The sequence below is a fragment of the Maniola hyperantus genome, chromosome 5, assembly GCF_902806685.2.
Source record: "Maniola hyperantus chromosome 5, iAphHyp1.2, whole genome shotgun sequence".
Classification (NCBI taxonomy): Eukaryota; Metazoa; Arthropoda; class Insecta; order Lepidoptera; family Nymphalidae; genus Maniola; species Maniola hyperantus.
The window spans coordinates 1,598,987-1,625,384 of record NC_048540.1 but is presented as its reverse complement, the minus strand read 5'-3'; the positions used below and the strand labels follow the sequence as shown (position 1 = coordinate 1,625,384).

Here is a 26,398-nt window from a genome sequence, read left to right as displayed (position 1 = left end):
GTAACGATATTTTATATGTACAAATATGCACTAATTAACAGCTTTTAATTTTTACAACAGTTTTTTACCTAGATTTTGTTAAATTTGTATAACGCGAACTCGCCATCCTCACATAAACTTTAACAGTTTCCAGAGGATAGCGAACTGTTTATTTTAAAATGTATTAGTGAAATTTACGTGATCAATAAAAAAAAAAAAAAAAAGCTAGTAAAAAATAAAGACTTACCAGTCCTAGTCATAGTATACAGCGAGTGGTCCCGCGTCTTCCTCTGCAGTAACTTGTATACGACAGCTGCTCCCGCCAGAAACACCACCACGGCCACCGCTATGCCGATGTATAGAGGGATATCGCTGTGGGCAGCCACTGTTGACAAAATTATTTGAATTAAAGTAGACTGCCTTCTTTTGGGACGGGTAAGTAGTAACTAACAAAGTAAGTAAGAACAAACAAACTTAAAATCTGTCCAATAAATTAGGCCCGATTTCCACTTAAACAGAGCGGAGAGGAGATGTGTTCAGTAATTATCACGTTATAAGGAAAAGGTGACTGACTGACTGACTGATCTATCAACGCACAGCTCAAACTACTGGACGGATCGGGCTGAAATTTGGCTTGCAGATAGCTATTATGACGTAGGCATCCATTAAGAAAGGATTTTTGAAAATTCAGCCCCTAAGGGGGTGAAGTAGGGGTTTGATAGTCCACGCGGACGAAGTCGCGAGCATAAGCTAGTCTTTTAAAAATTCTGATTGGTGAATCAGTTTTTTTTAAAGCCGACGTGATAATTTTTTTCACGTCTTTTTTTGAGATTTTGATTGGTCTACTGAACAGTTTTTATCATCTTTATTCCGCTTTATTGGAAACCGGGCCTTATTATGCCGTGAATAGAAAAAAACAAACTTGAGCGAAGCCGGGGAGGGTATGCTCATTATATTATTCTAGAATAAAGGATTTTTGCACAAAATATAAAAAATGTAAGTATAATAGTAACTAATATTATCTGTTTTAGAAAAATTGGCAAGATATGGGATATCTAAAAAGTTGCAACGAAAATCACTTTTGTATTAATAATAATTTAATCAAATCGGGGTCATAGGGGTCTGTAAACAAATTAAGTAAATAGGTACACAATATTTTACGCACAGATTTCTTGCAACGAGAAGTCTAGAAAGTGTAAAGTGCAAACAAAGGTTTAAACATTCCTAGGTTTAAACTCACTTTTCACCGTTAATTCGTTTTGCGCGTGTTAAGATTTGTTCCGAGAAAATTCCTCAGAACAAAGCAGAAAGCTAACAGAATACAGGAACACGATTGAATTCTTGTTCTTGCGGGAACCAAGTTCCCAATGTTCCCCGAAACTCAACAAAAGCTGTATAAATTACAAAGTTCTTCACTCGCGAAACTGGCGAACTTTTATTATAAGGAAATATTACAGCGTCACTTTCGGCAGCGAACTTGGTTTGCCTACAATATTACAAGGGATTAAAATGAAATGAATCTATAAAACGAATAGTTTGAGAGTTGGAGAACAACTTTATACAATATTTTTGTAATTGTGACTAGAAAGCCGTGACAGCCTACTGGTATTGTTTTAGAACAGGCGTTATTTTTCGAGTTATTGATATCTACCTATTACAATGATTTATTTCGTTATCATCATCATCATTAATAACATATCAACGGCTTACTACAGAGCACGGGTCTCCTCTCATAGTGAGAAGGGTTTTGGCCACAGTCTACCACGCTGGCCAAGTGCAGATTAGCAGACTTCACACACCATTGAGAACATTATGTGCGTTTTAAGCACGGTTTTAAGCAATTAAATATCACTTTGGTGAAGGAAAACATCATCGTAAGGGAAACCTGCATGCAGCATGCCTGAGAGTTCTCTATAATGTTCTGTGTGAAATCTGAAAGGAGACCCATGCTCAGTAGTGAACCGGCGATGGGTCATCAACCCCACTACTAAGCATGGGTGTCCTTTCAGACTTCACACACCCTTGAGAACTTTATGGAGAAATCTCAGGACCGCAGGTTTCCTCACGATGTTTTCCCTCGCCGTTAAAACAATTGATACTTACATAAACCTCAATAGCTCAACAGGTAAAGGAGTGGACTGAAAAACCAAAAGGTCGACGGTTCAAACCCCGCCCGTTGCACTATTGTCGTAGGTACCTACTCCTAGCACAAGCTTGATGTTTAGTTGGAGAGGGAAGGGGAATATTATAGTCATTTAACATGGCTACTACTAATAATAATAATAATAATATAGCATTTATTTACTGAAAACATTTCATGCAATTACATTTTATCATAATATTCAGTATGTACATATTTAATAGAATCAAAAAAAAAACATGGCTAATATTCTTTTTAAAAAAAATTGCTCGGGATCGAACCCTGGACATCCCGACAACTTAACCACTAGGCTATCACCGTTTTTTCAAAAATCTTCCACCAGCTCTCAAATGAGGCAAATCCATAAAACGACTGTAGGTTAGGTACACCTGTATGATAAGCTTTTAACGCTTTACGAGTTTGGCCATAAAACGTGAAATATGCTCCACCAAAATAACCAAAGGGCCCACCGCGACCAAACCTGACGTCGCGCGTCGCTCCTACAGTATAAGGTGCATTATCGGAATACATACTTTACCATAATATGACAATATAAGGCTGGCCATACATTGGCAACTATTGCGCGGGCAACCAGTTGCTTTATCCGGTTATGCTTTTTTTATCTGATTTTTTTAAAGGGGCTTTTATAGGTGACCCATATACGCTAATCCCATCGTTACAAATTAAACAAACTTTAGTAAAATCTAAAACTGTAACAATTTTAAAGAATCACTAACAAATTCATACATACACTTTCATTGCTGAAACACTCAAAGGTTCGTTTAAAAACAGTTAAAAATATCCGGTTATAAATTTGTTGCGTACCTAAGTGAACGCCTTTATGACGACAGCAGTAGTTGCAAGACACGCGGGACGAAGCGATGCATCACGACAACAGCTTTTTCAAATTATACTAAACTAGATGATTCTTGCGACTTCGTACGCGTGGATTTAGGTTCTTAAAAATCCCGTGGGAACTCTTTGATTTTCCGGGATAAATGTAGCCTATGGCCTTCTCCGGGATGCAAGCTATCTCTGTACCAAATTTTTGTCAAAATCTGTTGAACGGATGGGCCGTGAAAAGCTAGCAGACAGACAGACACACTTCACATTTATATGATTGGTTGCATTTTCCCGGTAGTTGCAATTGCCTCACTAGACTATATTTATTTTATCTAAACCATTTTATATCTCTAATAGCTAATGGATATAAAGAATAATGAATGAAATAATGAAGCTAAATAAAATGGAATAATATGGGATACAATAAATGAGCGGCAGTTTCAACTAAATTATCTCCTGTGCGATATTCAGTAGGCAATTATTGTAGCGCGAGATACTTAACTACTATGTGAGCAACTCATTCGCTATGTGGCCAGCCTAACAGATTTTATTGCTTACAAATGAAATAGGCATCGAGTTTCTGGCAACGGGCCTTAATATTATTTATGTCAGCGCGTCCCAAACTTTACGAGTAGTCTCGCGGCGCATTTTAACGAGTTATGCTCAGGGTTCCGTACCCGAAAGATGCCGACGGGACTCTATTACTAAGCTGTCTGTCCGTCTGTTCTTCTATCTGTCTGTCAGCGGGCTGAATAGCATGAAAAGTAATAGGTAAAGAGTTAAAATTTTGTCAGAGTGTGTATTTCTGTTACTATAATAACAAATAATAAAAGGTTAAAAATGGCTGCCATGAAAACTAAAAAAAAAAAATTAAATGTGTTACTTCTCGTAAGGTGGACGGTACGGAACCCTTCGTGTGTGAGTCTGACTCGCACTTGGCCGGTTTTTTGTGTAATTTCGTGATGTGAAAGGGACGAATTAAGGGACGTTTTTGGTTAACCGTTTTGTTTGGGGAAATGCTTTTAACGTTTTGGTCTACTGGGTTGGGAAGTTCGTACAAAACTTGAGTAGGTGGTTTGGTAGGTTTGGTTTGGTTTGGTAGGTTTGGCCGCGATTACACCTGTAAGTTTTACTCACGTAAGTAGTTGGCTTAATTATTTCACAAAAAATTTACAGTAAATTTACCAATGTTAGTATACTTGTAAGAGTGTTCACATAGTGTCGTAACAGATCGTTCTCCCTTGTGTTGGGGGCAATATACGCAGAGAAACTTTCAGATTTTATAAAATAACGAAGGTCTGACACGCGCTGGCTCTCTGTATAAGATATTGGCGCGGAGCATATAACAGTTTACACACCTTTTGACACCTAGGAACGTGCTTTACTAAAATGGCAGCCCATTAACAGGGTTGCACAAGCAAACACCACCTGTCTATACGTACATGAATCATCAACATTATTTTTCATTAAGCTGTACAGGGTATCTTGCGCCGCCTGAATCCAGCGGCTCCCTGCGACTCGTCTGATATCGTCCGTCTACCTAGTGGGGGCTCTTCCAACGCTGCGTCTTTTGGTGCGAGGACGCCATTCCAGCACCTTGGGACCCTAACGTCTGTGTACGAACTATGTGCCCTGCCCATTGCCACTTCAGCTTCGTAGCCGTGGCGTGTGGAAGTCCCTACAAAAGACCGATGTCCAGCAGTGGACATCTATTGGTTGATGATGATGATACAGGTTGTAACCAGAACGCTAGCAAAAACTTAGCGTTGTTGTTCTACTACCTAAACACAATTTGTAGTTTTAGTGGTTTAGTATTTTTCAAACCCGCAATAAATAGCGTGAAAAACTCAGGTCAATGCCCCACCTACGACGCGGCATTGACCACGAGTGGTCTATTTACGTAACATTCGATGACCTCTAGAGTCAGTCAGATGTTTTATTTGCAATATATCATTAACTTTTACGAAACTATATATATATTTTTTCGCGTTTGTTTTTGTGGTATCATAATATCAGTAATCATCATCACTATCACCTGTCTTCGTTTTTCTTAGCGTTCTGATTACACCCTGTATATTATCTATACTGACCGAAAAGTAGATGCGCTCAAAAGTTAAAACTATTTTTTCTTTTCTTTTTACTACGGCTCGACTTGAAAATGCCTCCAGCGATATACGATAACCATTACGTTCAATTACAGGCACAGAATTTATATCGGAGTGTCCGCCTGTTACACCGAAAAATTATCATTTTAACCAATCGAAAGTTACGATGAAGTCATCACGTTCGATCGAGATAACGATCGGTGTGATAAATGCTTGGGTATTAAAACTAAGTAGTCATTTTGAATTCTTGATTAAGGTTCTATATTAATGCATGAATTCTTTCATTCGGAATAGCAGTATATTTGATGGGTAATCATTATTAATCTCGTCTGATGGGAGGTTACGGACGTGGCTAGTTACTGCCTTGCCTGCAAAGACGCCAAGCGATTTAGCGTTCTGGTACGATGCCGTGTAGAAACCGTTAAGGGGTATGGGTGTAAAAAATCGCCATCTTTTAAAGTTAGCCATCCTAGACTGCTTTGCCATCTGCAGGTCTTCGAATGACTTCGTCGACCCTCTTAGGGGTTGAATTTTCAAAAATCCTTTCTTAGCGAAAGTGTACGTCATAACAGCTATCTGCTTGCCAAATTTCAGCCCGATCCGTCCAGTAGCTTGAGCTTTGCGTTGATAGATCAGTCAGTCAGCTTTTCGTTTTATCATGTGTAAAACATACAACGATTTTTATGTGTGAATTACAGCAAAATATGAAAAACTCTGGACTTAGAATTTTAGACTTGCATTCAGATGATTTTTTTATGGACTATAATCGACACATTTTAAACTGAGTCGTCGAGTTATCTGTCTGTTTCGCTCGCACTTACCTACACCTGTAAGTACGAGCGAAACAGACAGATAATTCGACGACTCTGCAGTTTAAAATGCGTCGACTATAGACATATTACAAACAAACATTTTGATATCGTGTCATAGAGACTATTAGCTTTGAGATATTTCAAAAACACGATTTTTGTATGAAATAGCCGTTCTGTACTAATTCAGTTCAATGACATCCAACAATAAACTAGTGTTTTAGTTCGTAGTTTATTTTCTTCAGTAGCTAAAGTTTTAGCTTTGTTGTGAGTCAACTAACATCACGTTTGAACTTCGCGCGTTTGTTTATTAAGGCTACAAGTCTAAGCACTTACATTTAATCTGGACCCGATACAGATACCCGCATTGTCGCGCAGGACACGTTTGACCTGGATCTAGTCACAGATTTGCAGTTCTAATGCATTAGGGTGGCCGCACACGGTAGTTTAAAGCAGTTATGACTCATGACTGACCGCATTAATATGCGACTGCATAGGGCACTAAAATTTTCCATTCATTGTCATACAAGAGACTGCATAGCAGTAGAGCAGTTGCAACACATACTGTATGTCAACTGTCAAACTGTTGACTGCTTTGGCGAAGTTAATGGAGGTCTTCTTCTCAGACTAGGACGCAATTGAAATCCTCGTAGCTTCAGTTTAATTTAGCGCTAGGAATTATTAACCCTTCTGTTTGGATGTTAACATTTAAAAACCCACTTGGAATAAAATTTCGACTTCCAATTTCTATGTAGCTTCTGCAGAATCTTCAACTGCACTGTGCAGTTGAAAGAGACTGCTCGGTCGTTTCATGTAGATACGTTGTTAAACGATTAACTGCTCAAGCTGCCTATGTACGACCACTCTTATGTGAACCGATTTTAATTTTCTCTTGTACTAGAAAATTGAAAATCTTAGTGCATTCCTTTGGCAGAGTTATTTGCTACATTTTTCAATTAGAGTTACAAGGCTATTGGTTTTCTAAAGGATACAACATTTTCTGAGAGTATTAAGGTCTTCTAGACCCATGGAAAGAGCGACGGAATTAACTAAAAAGCCGTTAACTGCAAGAGAACTCTCAGGCATGCAGGTTTGCATACGATGTTTTCCTTCATCGTGATATTTAATTACTTAGAACGCACATAACTCCGAAAAGTTAGAGGTGCGTGCCCGGGATCGAACTCCCGACCTCCGATTAGAAGGCGGACGTCCTAACCACTAGGCTATCACAGCGGTACGGTAAATTAATAGTACTAGGTACATATTTCAAGAGGATTTACATGCTCCACCACCACGACTTAAAATGCCACCTCAAGAAATATTAAAGCCACTTCGATCAGTCATATATCATTCCTCACTGGAGTCTGTTTTTAATCGATACCATAAATCTCCCATCAAGTTCTGCCTACAACTTTTATGGCAATCTTTATCTCGATAAACCACACATCCGCTACTTGAGCCGGTCGTTAACTAAAATATCGTAAAACTGTGATGTCGCCGGAATTAATTTGCGCGATAGGTATAGCACGCGACAGGTCGGGTTGGCAATCGCGGAGGAAATGCCCCGCACACCCGCACAGCCCCCGCGCTAACCTAGTGCGGGCTATCGCGTGTGACGTGCGGGTGTGCGGGGCGCCCCTTTGCCTCATACCCCCATTGCCATCTCTACCTGTCGCGTACTATACGTGTTTACGCTTATCCGATTAACCCTTCACTGACTTTGGGACGGGCGAGCCCCGTATTAGACACGTACGGGTCTTTACGACCTACAATAACATTGACGGCGGAAAACGTTAAATATTGTGTTACCTCGCCTCAGCTGATTTAAAATTATGTGGGTGGACACTTTGGATTAAAATGTCAAGTTTTTTACTATATATATATAAGTCGTAAAAGCAAAGAAATTCCAGCTCGCTGATGAATTAGACAGAAGATACAAATCAAACGAAAGTAGAAGAGATAGTGCTCTACAAATGTCACTAAAGGGGGCTTGTTTTTCGTGAAAAGTAAAACATACTCGTAATCCATACTTAAATATTATAAATATGAAAATGTGTCTGTCTGTTCTGTCTTTCTGTTTGCTAGATTTTCACGGCCGAGCAGTTTAATACAGAGTTAACTTACATTCCGAGGAAGGACATAGCCTACTTTTTGTCCCGGAAAATCAAAGAGTTTCCACGGGATTCTTAAAGGCCCATCCGCTTAACCGATTTATATGGAAACTTGTATCCCGGAAATTTCAAGTATTTACCTATATGCCAATGCAAACATATTATTGTATCTGAGACTTACATAATTGAAGAGTTTTTATGTGCCATATTAACGCTGAAATATTGAACAGGGTTTTCATTAATTTGATTTATAGCGAAAATTACTGACACTAAAGTCAAGTACGAAATAAAAGGACGCGGTATGAATTGCACCCCGCTGCGCAGTCGAGGGTTATGTTGAAATTTGTACACTGTGTAAACATTTGTCAGTGCCAGTCGTATATCCAGTCCAGTGCAGAGATTTGAGATACAGGATCCAATCGAAATCTACGAACCCTTGTCGCTTAGCCATAGCGTGGTAGGAGGCCATTCTGAATTAAATTCTCCAATTTCCGCTCACGGGAATATAGCCGTATTCTTATTAAGGATTAAGGTTATAATCCTGTGGATATGTGGGTGCAGTTTGCGATCTCCCGCTGCGTTCTCTCGGCGAAATCACAACAAATCATTTATGGAGCCCACCTTCTGTAATGAGAATTGCATTGCACATCCCTTTCGGTACGCCGTGTTTGTATTGGCAAAAGTTGCTGATTGAATTTATAACTGAATGTGAACTTCCACGAGAAAAATAGAATAGTGCATGTGTTGCATTTTATAGTGTTGTGGTCTTATCTATTCTTAGACGCCATGTTTGAAACAATATACTTACGTACGTAAAATCTGACATAAAGCATCGTTTTGATTTTATTTTGTTAGCAAAACCAAAAACTAAATAGGTAGGTAGGTACATACTTAAACATTCTATTGTAAAAGTTACCTTCGGATAATAATAATTTAAAATTATAAATCACCTATAACAGCCAATCCTATTCAAAAAACCGAGAAAATATCACAACGAAACGTCATGGTTAATTAGGTACATTTCGAATGTTCAAAAAATATATCGTTGGTAACTTTACAAAAATAAATGATTTCAAGTATTTATTTTTAATCACTTAAATAGTAATTAGTTAGGTAAGTGATAAATGAATCTGAATAGTTTGTCAAAGAGTCTTAAATATACAACCACTAGCTTATGTTTGCGACTTCGTCCACGTGGGTGTAGTCCACGTGGACGAAATTTCAAGTCCATATTTGACCCCCTTTGAGGTTGAATTTTCAAAAATTCTTTCTTAGCGGATGCCAACATCATAATAGCTATCTGCATGCCAAATTTCAGTCTGGTCCGTCCAATAGTTTGAGCTGTACGTTGATCGATCAGTCAGTCAGTCACCTTTTCTTTTTATATATTTAGATTTTTATCTACTTACATCTTTATTTTGAAGCGTAGCTCAGGAGTCATAAGCTATTACGAATTCTTAGTTTACCGGCCAATTTTTTTATAACCATGAATATTCAAAGTACAACCACTAAATCTGTCATCAATAAAAAAACCACTTGACTAACATTAAGAAAAGAAAGTTCGTGTTTTCGTAAGCTTATACTCATCAATCTTTTAAGTACGTAAACACAGTCCAATACAAAGATTAACACGCATTGTATTTGCATTTGAAAACCTCTCTAGTGCCATCAATTTAATACAACATGCATTTTTACGATGTCCAATATAAATGATAAAGGGTCTAATATTGACCGTAAATCAGTTGTATTAGATTAACAAAACACTTAACATGCTTTCAAAATTACTATTTTTGAATATGCCGAACTCAGTTTAGAAAACTGGTTATAAGTTAAATCCGGCAAACATTGATTTCGCGACAGGTTGAGATAGCAATCGGGGAGGGAACGCCTTGCACACCCGCATATCCCCCGCGCTAATCCTGTGCGGGCGAGCGCGGGTGACGTAGGGGTGTGCGGAGCATCCCACCACTTCATATCGCGATTGCTATCTGAACCTGTCGCGGACATCACAAGTAGCTAATATTAAATTCCACAAAGTTTTTTTCAAATAAGTAGTTTACATTTTACTAACTTGATTCTTCGCGTTCTATACCTACTGTAGATTATTTCTTTAAATAGTTAGTTAATAGGTATTAGTTAATAAATCGTTGCAGCTAGGCACTGAGGACAAACCTCTGTGGTTTTTTCGGTGTTTTTAGTTAAGCTTTTTAATTTGTATGTATTTTGATTGGATGATAAATAATAAAAAAAAACTTTTTCAAAAATCTATTAAGTAGCGTGTTTTATGCTGCTGAAAATGATTTCCTAAGAAATCTTGTGGGCAGCTAAATGCGATTTAATTTTTAAAAGAGTAGGTGATTGCTGGGTTTCTTACCAGCTTTTCTCAGTAGAAACTTCTTTCCGAATCGATGGTAGAGTTCCAGGTGTAGCATAAGTGAGACTATATTATTTTATCCTACATTGAATTTTTCATAGAGTGTCTGTATCTTTAATTTATGATACCTACTTAAATCAACAAAATTACCTAATAATGAGTGGAAAATCAGTTTTTCTTATGTATTATTTTAATTTGTGGCTTTTTCTAAATTAGAATAGTTAGCATCCATTGAAGGGAAACGTATTTGATAAAAAGATATGGGTCTAAAACCGTAAATTGTTTACAATAATCTTAATCTAAATATATAAAAGGAAAAGGTGACTGACTGACTGACTGACTGAATGACTGATCTATCAACGCACTCATCAATCACGCAGATAGCCATTATGACGTAGGCATCCGCTAAGAAAGGATTTTCAAAAATTCAACCCCTTAGGGGTGAAATAGGGGTTTGAAATTTGTGTATTTCACGCGGACGAAGTCGCGAGCATAAGCTTACTTATATAACTTTTTCCAGGTGTACTATTTCGTTCCTAAAACTACATCACCAGGATGAAATTGAAAATTACTTAAATAAAAAAGAAAAGAAAAAAGAAATTCAGTTGTATAGGTAAACAGAAAACGTGTTTGAGAAATGAATGAATTCCCGAAAGGCATCCTAGTTCCAATTTGGAATTGGCAAACGTGTCCGTGGAACAAACGGACCACTATTCCGATGTTTAGGCAACAAAAGATGGGAAAGCCATAAAACTCCGCCATTCCCCCCTTTGTGAGCTCGCAATTAGGCTAATGAAGAGGCCGGTGCAAATGAATGACTCCTCCACGGTCTTCGCGTTCAATGGCTCACCTTTCATGTGGGTAATTTACCGATGCTGTTAGGGTTGTCACTCGTAATTTATGCCTACATAAGAAAAAAAACCGACCAAGTGCGTACTACAATTGTATTTTATCGACATTTTGCACGATAAATCAAAAACTATTACTTTTTTTTATTTATTCAGATATAAGTTAGCCCTTGACTGCAATCTCACCTGGTGGTAAGTGATGATGCAGCCTGCCTGCAGTTGGGGTTATTACGCCTAAAAATAAATAAAATATGTTTTATTTTATTTTTATTTTATTTTATTTTATTTTATTTTATTTTATTTTTAGAATGTACAAGTAAAGCCCTTCCTTATGATACCGCACAGTAATCTTACTTTGAAAGTTGAAAATAGCAATACTTGTTCATAAATCAGTACCCTTATTATAAATACGAAAGTGTGTTTGTTTGTTGGTTTGTCCTTCAATAACGTCGCAAGGTGCAACGGATTGACGTGATGTTTTGTATGGGTATAGATGAAGACCTGGAGAGTGACATAGGCTACTTTTTATCCCGGAAAATCAAAGAGTTTCCACGGGATTTTTAAAAAACCTAATTCCACGCGGACGAAGTCGCGGGCATCAGCTAGTTTTACAATAATAAAGAAAAAAGTAGAGCCAAAAGGGCTAGGTAAATAATAATAATTAATTCTCCTTCAACCGACAGCCCTAGAATGTCAAGTACTGTTTTACTAGAATTAGCTAGTTTCCACTGACCTTTTTACTGCTTTTCAAAGAGCTTATTTAATGGGCATTGCTTTAACCTAAAACCTTTCTATGATGTACCTATTCAGATTTCTGGAATAATTTATGAAAGTATTTCACAAATGGGTTCTATGAGGCTGATTTAGTTTTGACTTTTGAGTATTTGAAATGAAATAAATATTAAATGACTAGCTGCCCAGGCAAAATTCGTTCCGCCTAACAGTCGATTCAAATTTTTTAAATTTGTCTCTCCGTAAGAACCATCCTCGTACTTTAAGGAATATTATGAAGAAAAAAAAATAGCGAAATCGGTTGCTCTCGAGATTTGCGATCAGCAACACATTCAGCGATTCATTTTTATATATAGAGATGTACACCATTGATAAAACATAATACCAGTAATAATATACCAATAATAATAGCAGTTCTATTGAGAAATGATAAAACATAAGTTACTGCAACTGAAGGGCAGTACGAAAGCAATCTAAAGGCAAACATGCCAGATTGTAAATTTATTTAGCGTGAAAGAAAAGCGGTCGTGTAGCGCGTTTAACCAAACATTGGTTGCCCGCAGCTATTTATCAAAACACACGATAAACAGAATAGGAAATTGAAACCGAGTCAACGGGGGCCTGCCAGTGTGATTTATTGCCATTATAAACAAAAATATCCGACTGATCATTTTCCCATTTGCTAAATTGCTATATTGGATTGGGTCGGGGATTATAACGTGAAATAAGTAGGTACATCAAATCTCTTTACTCAATCATGTGAGTTAAAAAATGTATTAGAAGCGTATGACGTCTATTTTCTCGAGATGGACAAAATTTGCCCCAAGCTGAACAAATATATAGGTATTTTAGCGAATGAATACACTATCATAATTTAGTACACTTTTTAATCAACTTTTGGTAAGCACATTTACACAAATACAAGGCAATTAGACGTACAACATGGGAACAATAAAAAAATAATTTTCTTAGAACAAAGTCTAGCGCCGGCCACGATCAGCAGCTAAAGAGTTGACTCAAGGGGTTTCGGTGACAGCTTCTTCTCCACCTACGTCAAGCCAATTTAGTGTATTCATTCGCTAAAGTATTATAATACTTAAATTCAGATAAAATATACAATGAATTTTAAATAACCATTTACATTTAAAAACAGTCGCTGAAAATAATTGAAAAAAAAAAAAGAATTTAAATCGATTTTGACCACATCGGTAATAAATTATGTGGTGCCTCTTTTATATTCCTATGTTTAGGTTAGTAGTCTAGTCCGCAAGCTGAAATGATGATGATGATGAAAAATGAATGTTAAAAAGCTGGAAAGTGACATCCAAAGTCCACGTGGACAAAGTAGTGGGCAAAAGCTCGTCAAGCTCTTAAAGCAAATGTTATCTTAAATGAACAAGCAACAAGCAACAAACAAAACAAGCGTTGTGCGTTTATAAAATAAAACACTATTATGTATTAGAAGAAAATTTCAAATGAATACAAATTATGAAAAAAATTAAGAGCCTCAATAGCTCAACCGGTATAGGAGTGGACTGAAAACCGAAAGGTCGACGGTTCAAACCCCGCCCGTTGCACTATTGTCGTACCTACTCCTAGCACAAGCCTGACGCTTAATTGGACAGGAAAGGGGAATATTAGTCATTTAACATGGCTAATCTATATATATAAAAGGAAAAGGTGACTGACTGACTGACTGACTGACTGATCTATCAACGCACAGCTCAAACTACTGGACGGATCGGGCTGAAATTTGGCATGCAGATAGCTATTATGACGTAGGCATCCGCTAAGAAAGGATTTTTGAAAATTCAACTCCTAAGGGGGTGAAATAGGGGTTTGAAATTTTGTAGTCCACGCGGACGAAGTCGCGAGCATAAGCTAGTATTCTTAAAAAATAATAAAAAAATAATAATAATGAAAGCGTGAATCATCATAAAGTTAGTTTTTTTAAACGCAAATTGTTTGTTGCAAATTGTTATAATAATATGATATGGAAACATCATCGTCATCATGATCCACCCATCGCCGGCCCACTACTGAGCTCGGGTCTCCTCTCTGTTCATAGTCCAACACGCTGGCCAATTAGTAGACTTCACACATCTTTGAAAACATTATGGAGAACTCTCAGGCGTGCAGGTTTCCTCACGATGTTTTCACTTCTTTAATACTCTGTTCAAAAGCTGGACAGTGACATCTTTAAATCCACGTGGAGTGTAAATCCACGTGGATTAAGTCATGGGCAAAAGCTAGTCAACTGTCAAGCTTTGTTTTATTTTTTATTTTTAAAAGAATATTAGCCATGCCCCTTGACTAACATTCCCCTTTCCCCTCCAATCCGGCAACCGCCGAGTTTCTTGCTGGTTCTTCTCGGTAGGAAAGGCATTCCGAACCAGTGGTAGATGCATCCGACTATTCTAAAGTACTTGTAAAAGTTTATTCGAATAAAAAAGATTTTTATTTTTATTTTAATCAAGCGTGAAACTTGTGCTAGGAGTAGGTGCGACAATAGTGTAACGGGTGGGGTTTGAACCGGCGACCTTACGGATTTCAGTCTGCTCCTTTAACCGTTGAGCTATTGAGGCTCTTAAAGCAAATTTAATCTTAAATGAACAAGCATGGAACAAGCTGTTAAAATGCAAACAAAACAAGCGTTGTGTGTCCATTAAAATAAAACACTATACAAATGAAAGCGTGAATCATCACAAAGCCGGTTGTTCTAAACGCAAATTGTTTGCATTTATATGGAAAATGCTAGCGAAATTACACAAATAAGGCCCGTTCGCACTCAGCAAGGACATAAATACAAGATACTCTGCGTTCATTATGAAATGAAAAATAGTATCTCTGCATAGTACACCTATCTCATGACCCGTTCTGATTTATGTTTACGTAATGGATTTGACGACCTCCCTGGCGCAGTGGTGAGCGCTGTGGTCTTATTAGTGGGAGGTCCCGGGTTCGATTCCTGGCAAGGGTTTGGAATTTTATAATTTCTAAATTTCTGGTCTGGTCTGGCGGGAGGCTTCGGCCGTGGCTAGTTACCACCCTACCGGCCAAGCCGTGCCGCCAAGCGATTAAGCGTTCCGGTACGATGCCGTGTAGAAACCAAAGGGGTATGGGTTTAATAAAAACTACCATACCCCTTCCAGGTTAGCCCGCTATCATCTTAGACTGCATCATCACTTACCATCAGGTGAGATTGCAGTCAAGGGCTAACTTGTATCTGAATGAAAAAAAATGGAAGCGTTTCTTTGAAATTTAAGGATTCAATATCCTAGATTTTTAGGAATCCGAAGTCTCACGGGATTTTTGAAAACCTAAATCCACGCTGACGAAATGGCGAGCATCAGCTAGTCTACTCTATCTAGACACTAATATCAATACTAAAGAGGAAAGATATTTTATATTTCTATCCGACTTCTTGTACATATGTTTGTGACGAATAAACTCAAAAACTACTGGACAGATTTCAAAAATTCTTTCGCCATTTGGAGATCCATAAGAAAATTGTAATAAGCCACCCGTACGAAGCCGGGGCGGGTGACTAGTTTATAATAAAGCTTTGCTTCAAAATACTTACACCATCCAATTTAGACACGGACCATAAAGATATATGAATATTTAAGTCAATGTTACATAAGTGTACCATAAAATTTTAGGTCCTCTTCTATATTTAGACGGTATGATACGACCCAGATGGTCACGGCACCCGATTTTAGTATCTCCAATCTTTTAACGTGACCACCCAAAGTGGAGCTTTAATGCTCCTTATCTAAGCTTTGGCCCATCAAATTCTCTTTACCTTTTAGTACTTTCAGAAGGGTCTAGCAATGCTGGTAGGTTAGGGTTACAACTAGCGATGTGCATTGTTGCTACTTTTAAATAATTTTCATTTGGTGAAATTATTATTTGTCTTCGCAGATATTTCACAGGCATTTTTTCACGGAAAGTAGTACTTATATTAATTTTCACACTAACAAACGTTTTCTACATTAATTTAAGTAGGAATTATGATCACTCTTAAGTCTCAATAGCTTTGATTTTTCACAGATGGTTTTTCAGAGAAAATGAATTTTCACACTTACATGATTGTAAGTGTGAAAAGTAGCTTTCAGTGAAATATAGCAAAATATGATTGATTTTGACTTTCATTTTTGAATTCTTTCACTCCTGATGCGAGTATTCTCGCTTGCACGTTCTTTAGTGTCTTGAATCAGGTTTAAACAATAAAGTTCGATGAAATATAGTAATTCACAAAGTTTATGAGATTTCGATTCGTGATTTTTAACAGGCTACTTTTTGTAAGGTAACAAGACATACTGTACGAAGTAGCTTATTCATGTGAATTTTCACATGATCCCTCTGAAATGGTCTTTACTACGAATCCTTGCCGCTTAGCCATAAATAAATAAATAAAAATCTTTTTTATTCGTATAAACTTTTACATGTACTTACGAATAGTCGGATGCATCTACCACTGGTTCGGAATGCCTTTCCTACCGAGAAGAACCAGCAAGAAACTCGGCGGTTGCTCTTTTCAAATATTTGATATAGGTACAAGAATGACATGACGTGATAGAAGGCCATTTTGAATATATATCTTTAATTTCCGCTCACAGGAATATTATCGCCGAGATTTTTCACAGGCTACTGTAAGTAAGATAGCAATGCTTTTTAACCGACTTCAAAAAAAGGAGGAGGTTCTCAATTCGTCGGAATCTATGTATGTTCCCCGATTACTCGAAGACGCCTGGACCGATTTTGAAAATTCTTTTTTTGTTTGAAAGGGTATACTTCAAAGTTGGTCCCATTTAAATTTGGTGAAGATCTGATGAACATCTTCGAAGATAGATACTGGAACTCCTCAACGGATAAGAGTAAATTGCTCGCGATCAGTGTAATAGCTTAGTAATAAACAGTAGATTTTTAACCAGTCATAGCATAATTCCATGGGGCCACTAAAAATTGTGAAATAAATTTTTTTTACAAAAAAAATAAAAACCGACTTCGATACACAAACACTAAAAATTGAAAAATAATTTAATTTATTACCGAATATATTATGTATACAAGAGTTAACATAGTTCCATAATAATATTTTTTGGGGTCGGTGCCAATGAGGTGCCATTGTGGAGTCTCATAAAAATATGAAGTCTAGACGATTCGCGCAGCTAAAGCTAATTGGCACCGGCACCAAAAAGTATTATTATGGAACTATATTAACTCTTGTATACATAATATATTCGGTAATAAATTAAATTATTTTTCAATTTTTAGTGTTTGTGTATCGAAGTCGGTTTTTATTTTTTTTTGTAATATCTAAAGGCTTTTTACGTGATCTTCCACACGCTACCTATGAAATGGCCCATCTCTAGTAACAACCGATAGCCTGTTATGAAGAGGCCAGTCTGTGTTACATTTCATAGTTATGAGCGCGGAAAAGGAAGTGTATTTTTAGTCATGGCATCTGGCTCAACGGAGCCGGACGCTTTTCATGGAATCGGCTTAATTATCATGTCGCGCTGGAAACAGTTTCATAACTTGGAGGAGTTACTGACAGTTGATCATAGGCATCACAACTGTATTTATTTTAAACTGCCTGTTGTGCCCCTGCTTTTTACGCGTAGGATTTATATTTTTTCATTGTTTTCTATGTTTTTCTTGTGTATTTCCAGGTCACCGTTCTTTAAGACATATTTTTCTATCATATATTATACCTACCTATTGCCATTAGCCGGGGTTGTAGACTATGGCCAAAACCCTTCTCATTCTCAGAGACCCAAGCTCTGTATTGAGCCGGCGATGGGTTGACCATGATGATTGCTATAGTGAACTTTTATATTTTACTAGCTTATGCTCGCGACTTCGTCCGCGTGGACTACAAAATTTCAAAACCCTATTTCACCCCCTTAGGAGTTGAATTTTCAAAAATCCTTTCTTAGCGGATGCCTACGTCATAATAGCTATCTGCATGCCAAATTTCAGCCCGATCCGTCCAGTAGTTTGAGCTGTGCGTTGATAGATCAGTCAGCCAGTCAGTCAGTCAGTCAGTCAGTCAGTCACCTTTCCTTTTATATATTTAGACTAAGACTATAACAATCATTCTGTTCCTGATAATTATTTTCATGTATTTGTTACGAATTATGATGCAACGTTTTCCTAAATATGTCTATTATGTCTATTAGGAAAAGAATTTTAAAATCGTTTCAGTAGATCCGGAGATTACTCCATACAAACAAATAAAATCAAGAGTTTTACCTTTTAAATAAAATATAATCTTTTATTTGGGACCATAGCGCACAGCTTACAGTTATGCAAAACAAAACAACACCAAACAAACGTACAGAAAAAAAAGAAACCGAAAAACAAACACGAAGACACAAATATTAACTAATAAGTACGGCTTTCCATCCATACTAATATTATAAATGCGAAAGTGTGTCTGTCTGTCTGTCTGTCTGTCTGCTAGCTTTTCACGATTCAACCATTCAACCGGTTTTGACGAAATTTGGTACAGAGATAGCCTTTATCCCGGGGAAGGACATAGGCTACTTTTTATCCCGGAAAATTGAAAAGTTCCCACAGGATTGTTAAAAACCTAAATCTAGCTAGTGCACAATATTAGTAAAATTTTAGAAACGTACCTACTTATACCATACGATGTGCCCAAAAGTCCATTCCATAAATTTTAAAAATCGTTTCAGTAGATCCGGATATTACTCCATACAAACAAACAAAATGAAGAATTCAACATAGATGTAGATTTCTCCCATTACAGTTGTATAAACAAGGTGGTACCTATTGCGTAAACTTGTGCGTGTTGCAGGAAACGAAGTTGTAATAAAGTTGCAGAGTTTATGAAACGGCGATCTCGGAATTTCGATGGGTCTTCATAACTTCTTCGAGACTCTTAGAGAAATCTGATAAATGGCACTCTTGCGAGTTTCTTTGAGTTATCGACGATAGTTTGCGCAAGTTTCAAAGTTAGTTTGTAGAGTTAAGTAATGAAAATGAATTTTGCTCCCGCTTTTCTAACTAAGTATTATTTCTTTAGAAGTTTTTAGATAAAGCAGCTGCTCGATTGCGGTAGAATGACAGCTACAATGTCACGAATATTGGGCTTTAAGTTTTTTTTAAATAAAAATAGCGAGCAAGCGAGCTGGCGGTTCATCTGATGTTAAGAGATTACCGCCGCCCATGAATATTTGCAGCATCACAGGAGCCGCCAATGCGGTGTCGGCCTTTCAGGAATTTGTTGGTCCGCCCCTTGAATAACCCCATGTTGTATTCCAGTGGGAAAAAGCATTATACAATTGAAGATTGCCTAAATGATAAAAACAACATGGATTTGAACAATGATGTAAGCAGCTCGTTCCAGCAACGCGCAGGACTGCAATTACTTTTCTTATACACGGCATAATATTGTATATCAAATCTTTGAAAAGAGCAACCGCCGAGTTTCTTGTTGGTTCTTCTCGGTAGGAAAGGCATTCCGAACCAGTTACTGTTGACGATTCAAAAATACTTTGTAAAAGTTTAATTGAATAAAAATATTTTCAAAACTGTTAAAGGGAGTTAGTTAAACTTCACAAACCTCCATGCACGCCGCAGTAGTCCCCAACACAGTCCGCATGTTGTACTTGCGCTCCGGAGCACGCATCCCCCATACAAGCACGTCGCCTTGTCTGCCTGCAGTCGGAGCCGCAGACTGACCACTCCGTCCAGACTGCCCAACGGCCAGGTGACGCTGCAAGAGATAATATTGAGTTTAGCATTTGGACAGAATTAATGAAGAGTTATAGTAAATGGGACATGAAAAGAGCCTCCCCGCGTGGTGCTTAGTTTTATAGCGATCACAAGCACCCGGCGTCCTTGGAAGCAGCTACTACATTAACAATTTTTTTTTTATTCAGATACAAGTTAGCCCTTGACTGCAATCTCACCTGGTGGTAAGTGATGATGCAGTCTAAGATGATAGCGGTCTAACCTGGAAGGGGTATGGCAGTTTTTATTAAACCCATACCCCTTTGGTTTCTACACGGCATCGTACCGGAACGCTAAATCGCTTGGCGGCACGGCTTTGCCGGTAGGGTGGTAGCTAGCCACGGCCGAAGCCTCCCACCAGACAAATCAGTAGGCTGACTAATCTTTTTACCACGACGGCTACCTCTATAAGACTGTGTTATCACAGTTGCGGCTTTTTGGGCTCCCATGTTTGAGGTGACCATCGACTCGAGAAGAAGAAGTACAGTACGCAGCCGAAATTGATGAACATCGGCCTTTAGAATGACATTTCAGGTTTGTAGAGCGTTGCATCTGTCACTCATACCCATATGATGTTTTGTCGGACTCAACGACCGAGACAGTGCTCTAAAAATCTGCTATCTCCTTCTAAAGGTCGATGTACATTACTTTCTGCTGCGTACTGTTCTGGGTTTACTAGTTATTTAGACAGATTCAATGGAGAGTTATATTACCTACGCTTATGCTAGGTAGGCACCACGAAAGATGACCTAAATAAATAACCTTAATCAGTTAGATTTTTCAGTAGCTTTTTTTTCTAAAATAGTGGCCACACATAAAACCTATATTATAGCTGGCATCAATACAAACAAAAATATTGTATGAGACAAAATGTTCCAATCCGAGACATAAGCTATCAAAGTGTCACGTTTCCGAGATATAAGCTATCAAAGTGTCACGTTTCCGAGATATAAGCTATCAAAGTGTCACGTTTCCGAGATATAAGCTATCAAAGTGTCACGTTTCCGAGATATAAGCTATCAAAGTGTCACGTTTCCGAGATATAAGCTATCAAAGTGTCACGTTTCCGAGATATAAGCTATCAAAGTTTCACGTTTCCGAGATGTAAGCTATCAAAGTGTCACGTTTCCGAGATATAAGCTATCAAAGTGTCACGTTTCCGAGATATAAGCTATCAAAGTGTCACGTTTCCTAAATATAAGCTATCAAAGTTTCACGTTTCCGAGATATAAGCTATCAAAGTGTCACGTTTCCGAGATGTAAGCTATCAAAGTTTCACGTTTCCGAGATATAAGCTATCAAAGTGTCACGTTTCCGAGATATAAGCTATCAAAGTTTCACGTTTCCGAGATGTAAGCTATCAAAGTGTCACGTTTCCGAGATATAAGCTATCAAAGTGTCACGTTTCCGAGATATAAGCTATCAAAGTGTCACGTTTCCTAAATATAAGCTATCAAAGTTTCACGTTTCCGAGATATAAGCTATCAAAGTGTCACGTTTCCGAGATGTAAGCTATCAAAGTTTCACGTTTCCGAGATATAAGCTATCAAAGTGTCACGTTTCCGAGATATAAGGTATCAAAGTGTCACGTTTCCGAGATATAAGCTATCAAAGTTTCACGTTTCCGAGATATAAGCTATCAAAGTTTCACGTTTTCGAGATATAAGCTATCAAAGTGTCACGTTTCCGAGATATAAGCTATCAAAGTTGTAATACTTTATGAATATTTTGCGAGAATTAGCTACCAGTATGATGATATAGTTCTTGCATTTCACGAGAGCGAGTGCCTCCTCATGCTTGTGTGTAAGTCGTATCGGTATAAGGTACAGTAAATGTGTGCGTTAGCGAGCGCTTGCTCGCGACTGATTGGTCCGACATGCACGCACACTTACGCAATGGCCGTATATACGACGTAACCACAAGTAAAGTTCACTCGCCTTCGTGAATCGCAAGAACTGTAATTGTGAATTAAGCCGGCAAAAAGTCCTATCTGAAAGCTTCCCTGGCTTGCGTTTTGTAAAGTTACATTATAGAAGGTGAACAGTCCCTCTCAAAATATTCATGCGAAGCCGCGCCCGGTCGCTAGTTTATGACAAATCAAATCACATCCTTGGCACTGTACAGTTGTATTCCAATATACCTTTATTACAGAATAGCTGATTCCTGCGACTTCGTCCGCGTGGATTTACGTTTTTTAAAATCCCGCGGGAACTCTTTGATTTTTCGGGATTGTTGTCGTTGCTTGGTACCTACAATATGAATTCACTATGAACACTTCCTGAATCTTGATAACTCAGGCGGGCAGTAACCCTGCAGCATCAGGATTAAGGAGTTGAATCCAGAATTTTTTATGTGACCACGACGTAAACTTTTTTGTTGATTTAAAAAAAAAAATTGCAAATCGGTCCAGAAACCTCGAAAAAATCGATGTAGAAAAAAGAACCACCACCTTTTTGACAGTCGGTTAAAAACCGATGACCTTGAAATATTTACGGAACAATCTCTAAAGTATTCCCTTTCTAACAAAAAAAGAATGAATGAAATCGGACTACGCGTAATGAATTACAACTCAGTATACATTTTAACTTTCATCCCCTCTTCTACGGGAACCATGCTGAATTTCGGGATAAAAAGTATCCTATATTCTTCCTCATAGTATGACCTCAAATCGTACCAAGTTTCATTGAAATCCATTCAGTAGTTTCAGCGTGATGCGCGGCCGTGATACAGACAGACAGACAGACAGACAAAAATGAAAAAAAGTACAGTTTTGGGTTCAGTATCGATTATAGAGTGCCCTCGAAAAAAAATTTTCAAAATATCTTCAATGTACAGAATTTGACCTGTTACAGTTTTATTATAAGTATTGATGATTGATTGATTGATTGATAACTATCCACATGAAACAATGACTATTACGAAATTGATACGTAACGTCGGGCATGCAATGTTATTAATACCGACAGACATGCGATCTGACAATTTGCAAATTCGATACCTGCGCCTGCCGGGGCACTAATAGGCCACTTCCGCCAAAGGTATAAAAATAGCAAACGATTTTTTCAGCACTATGAATCATATTGTATTGATAGGGAATTTTGTAAAAAGTTTTATAAGGCACAAGACACACCATCTGAGTCAAAGCATGCCACCTTTTTTGACAACAACTCAATTTAAGCCTTATAGGTATTTATTTGTAGACATAACGCCGGCAGTGCACGCAAACACGGCGCGCTCCTTGATGTTTGGTTTTCATTATCAACATCATCATGATCAACCCATCGCCGGCTCAGTACAGAGCACGAGTCTCCTCTCAGAGTGAGAAGGGTTTTGGCCATAGTCTACGACGCTGCGGATTGGTAGACACCTTTGAGAACATTATGGAGAACTCTCAGGCATGCAGGTTTCCTCACGATGTTTTCCTTCACCGTTAAAGCACGTGATATTTTAATTACTTAAAACGCACATGACTCCGAAAAATTAGAGGGCCCGGGATCGAACCCCCGACCTTTGATTAGAAGGCGGACGTCCTCACCACTAGGCTATCACAGCTTACGCTATACGAGTACCAATAATTACAACAGTATTTTAAAGTATTAGGCGCTGCCTAGGCCCCTAACTGGGGAAAGAAAACGTTACAGTTGGTTTCAGGCAAGAAAGACGCCACGACCCAGCCCCACTCCACTCTGTTGGTGTGCCTTGCGCGTAAGGGATTAAAATTACTACGTAAAAGCCCCAACAACAAAATACACCGTCGGAGACCTCGTAAAAGATGAAAGGATTAGTTAAATGTATTCATAAACAAAACGGGGAAAGACTATATACAGAAAAAATGATAGAAGAAACTTTTGATCAAAATATTTTCATAAAAATGTAAACTATAAAAGGACACAGTTGTCGCATTCATATCATTGTAAAGTTATAACTCGTGTCTAATAATATCAAGGCGTTAACTCATAAAGTATAGCACTATAAATTGAAATTAAAGTACGCGACGCCCTGTTGGCCCTGTCCGGATAAATCACATGTGTTTTTTACAAAAGAAATAATAGAGTTGGAGTCGTCCTCTTGGTGTGTGGTCCAAGTAATTGAATTGAGATTAGAAAAAAAACTGCATTAACTTATTTAAACTGGAAAATGAGAAACTGATTGACTGTTATTATATACATGAAGATTGAAGAGCCTAACCTAATAGGGTCAGAAACTATAGATTTTGCATGTAGCTTTTAGTCTACAATCTAGCCAACCCATTAAGAAAACAAAGTCAAAGTCAAATGATTTATTCAAAATAGGTAATAAATTACTCTTTTTGATAGTCAGATGTTGTATTTGTAAGATATAGTGGTGATAATTACTAAGCAAACTTAAAACTAAAGCTACGAGGGTTCCAAACGCGCCCAGGTCTGAGAAGCGCCCACAACAAACTCAGCCGGGTATTCTTTTTATTATCACCACTTTACAAAATTATTTAAACTTATTAGAACTATCACATAGCCGTTAAGCAACTCATTCCCAAGCTTGCTTATCATTTAAACAATCCTTTACATTGTAATAGGATTTTTCAATTAGTTTACGTTTTATGAAAACTTTGAACTTGTTGAGAGACATCTCCATTATGTCTTCTGGAAGCTTATTATAAATACGTATGGAATTACGAGCAAATGAATTGCTAACTTTACTTAGCCTAGAGGTGGACATTACAAGTTTATTTTATTTCTAGTACTATTCTACGTCTATTTTACATCTTCTTCACAATTTACATACAAGTCCACTTTAAAAAATAAAGTCACGCCCTTCCTCCTAAGAAATATTACAGCGTTTACCACAATGGCAAGTAAATCACGCGATTTGCTCATATCCTGTACCAATCAATAACACCCACCCGCGTGGGTGCATACACATTAAACTATGTATGCGACGTGCCTTATTAATTAATGCGCACACATAAATCAGTCGAGCTTCGTTAGAGGAGGACTTTCACATATGCCTTTCTCCCGTAAAAAAATTGACGCGTGAAGAATGTAAATAAATTTTAAACGCATAATGTGGCTAATTCCATTGTACACTATCTCTAAACTAAACTAACATGACACGTCTAAATCTATTGCTATCCCTTTCATAATGTTGCTTGCGGTAAAGGATAGCATTAGATTTAGACCTGTTAATTTAGTTTAGTTTAGAGATTGTGTACAAGAGAATCGGCCCCAATGTAGAGTTCCGGCTAAGTCACAACACAAGAAAACGAAAATAATACTACACTTTAACATTTAATTACAATTTTTTTTTTCTTTTTCGATTTTTCTCTAAAATGCATTGCTTTTGCGATATTGAGTATTTTTTCATTCAAAAATGGTTTTGTTGAGATTGTTAGGGTTCCGTACCTCAAAAGGAAAAACGGAACCCTTATAGGATCACTTTGTTGTCTATCTATCTGTCTGTCTGTCTGTCTAGACGTCTGTCGGTCTGTCAAGAAACCTACAGGGTACTTCCCGTTGACCTAGAATCATGAAATTTGGCAAGTAGGTAGGTCTTATAGCTGACATTAGGGAAAAAATCTGAAAACCGTGAATTTGTGGTTTACATCACACAAAAAAAAATTGTGGTCATGAACTAAAAATTAGTATTTTTAATTTTTAGTTCATGACGAAGTAAAATAACTATATCAAGTGGGGTATCATATGAAAGGGCTTTTTACCTGTGCAGTCTAAAACAGATTTTTATTTATTTTTATGCATCATAGTTTTTGAATTATCGTGGAAAATATCAAAAAATACGACTGTAGTACGGAACCCTAAGTCTGATTCGCACTTGGCTGTTTTTTTTATATTCCATTCCAAATTAACCCTTGACTGCAATCTCACCTGGTAAGTGACGATGAAGTCTAAGCTGAAACTTGTAAGGGTTACGGTAGTTTTATTAAACCCATTTACCCCTTATCGATTTCTAGACGGCATTGTACTGGAAAGCTAAATCACTTGGCAGGACGGCTTTTCTGTATTTATTTTAGAACTGAAAGGTTTTACCCAGTTTTACCTAAGAGTATGAATAATGCATAAATTATTATGTACCGTCTTAAGTCTCTGTCCATCTTAAAGAAAGCCGACAATTTTTTACGAAAACACTCAAAATACTTAAGAACACGGAAGTCATTTTTAGGGTTCCGTACCTCAAAAGGAAAAACGGAACCCTTATAGGATCACTTAGTTGTCTATCGTTCTGTCAAGAAACCTACTTCCCGTTGACTTAGAATCATGAAATTTGGCAGGTAGCCAAATTAGGTATATGTCTTATAGCAGACATAAGGGCAAAAATCTGAAAACCGTGAATTTAGGGTTACATCACACAAAAAAATTGTGGTCATGAACTAATCTATATATATAAAAGGAAAAGGTGACTGACTGACTGACTGACTGAATTACTGACTGACTGACTGACTGATCTATCAACGCACAGCTCAAACTACTGGACGGATCGGGCTGAAATTTGGCATGCAGATAGCTATTATGACGTAGGCATCCGCTAAGAAAGGATTTTTGAAAATTCAACTCCTAAGGGGGTGAAATAGGGTTTTGAAATTTTGTAGTCCACGCGGACGAAGTCGCGAGCATAAGCTAGTTATTAATATTTTTAATTTTCGAAGTAAGATAACTATATCTACTGTATCAAGGTATTATATGAAAGGGCTTTACC

At 37.6% G+C, this 26,398-nt stretch overlaps 1 protein-coding gene across 2 annotated transcripts in view; it reads right to left on the bottom strand.

Moving 5' to 3' along the window:
* Nucleotides 1-26,398, bottom strand: part of LOC117982363 (netrin receptor UNC5C-like) — a 123,855-nt gene that overhangs the window by 10,189 nt on the left and 87,268 nt on the right. For both annotated transcript variants that reach the window (XM_069498628.1, XM_034968717.2), the window contains 2 exons: nt 19,539-19,691; nt 227-364 (listed from right to left, as the gene is read on the bottom strand). In XM_069498628.1, the coding sequence (XP_069354729.1) occupies nt 227-364; nt 19,539-19,691 (291 nt within the window). The remainder of the gene's footprint in view (nt 1-226; nt 365-19,538; nt 19,692-26,398) is intronic.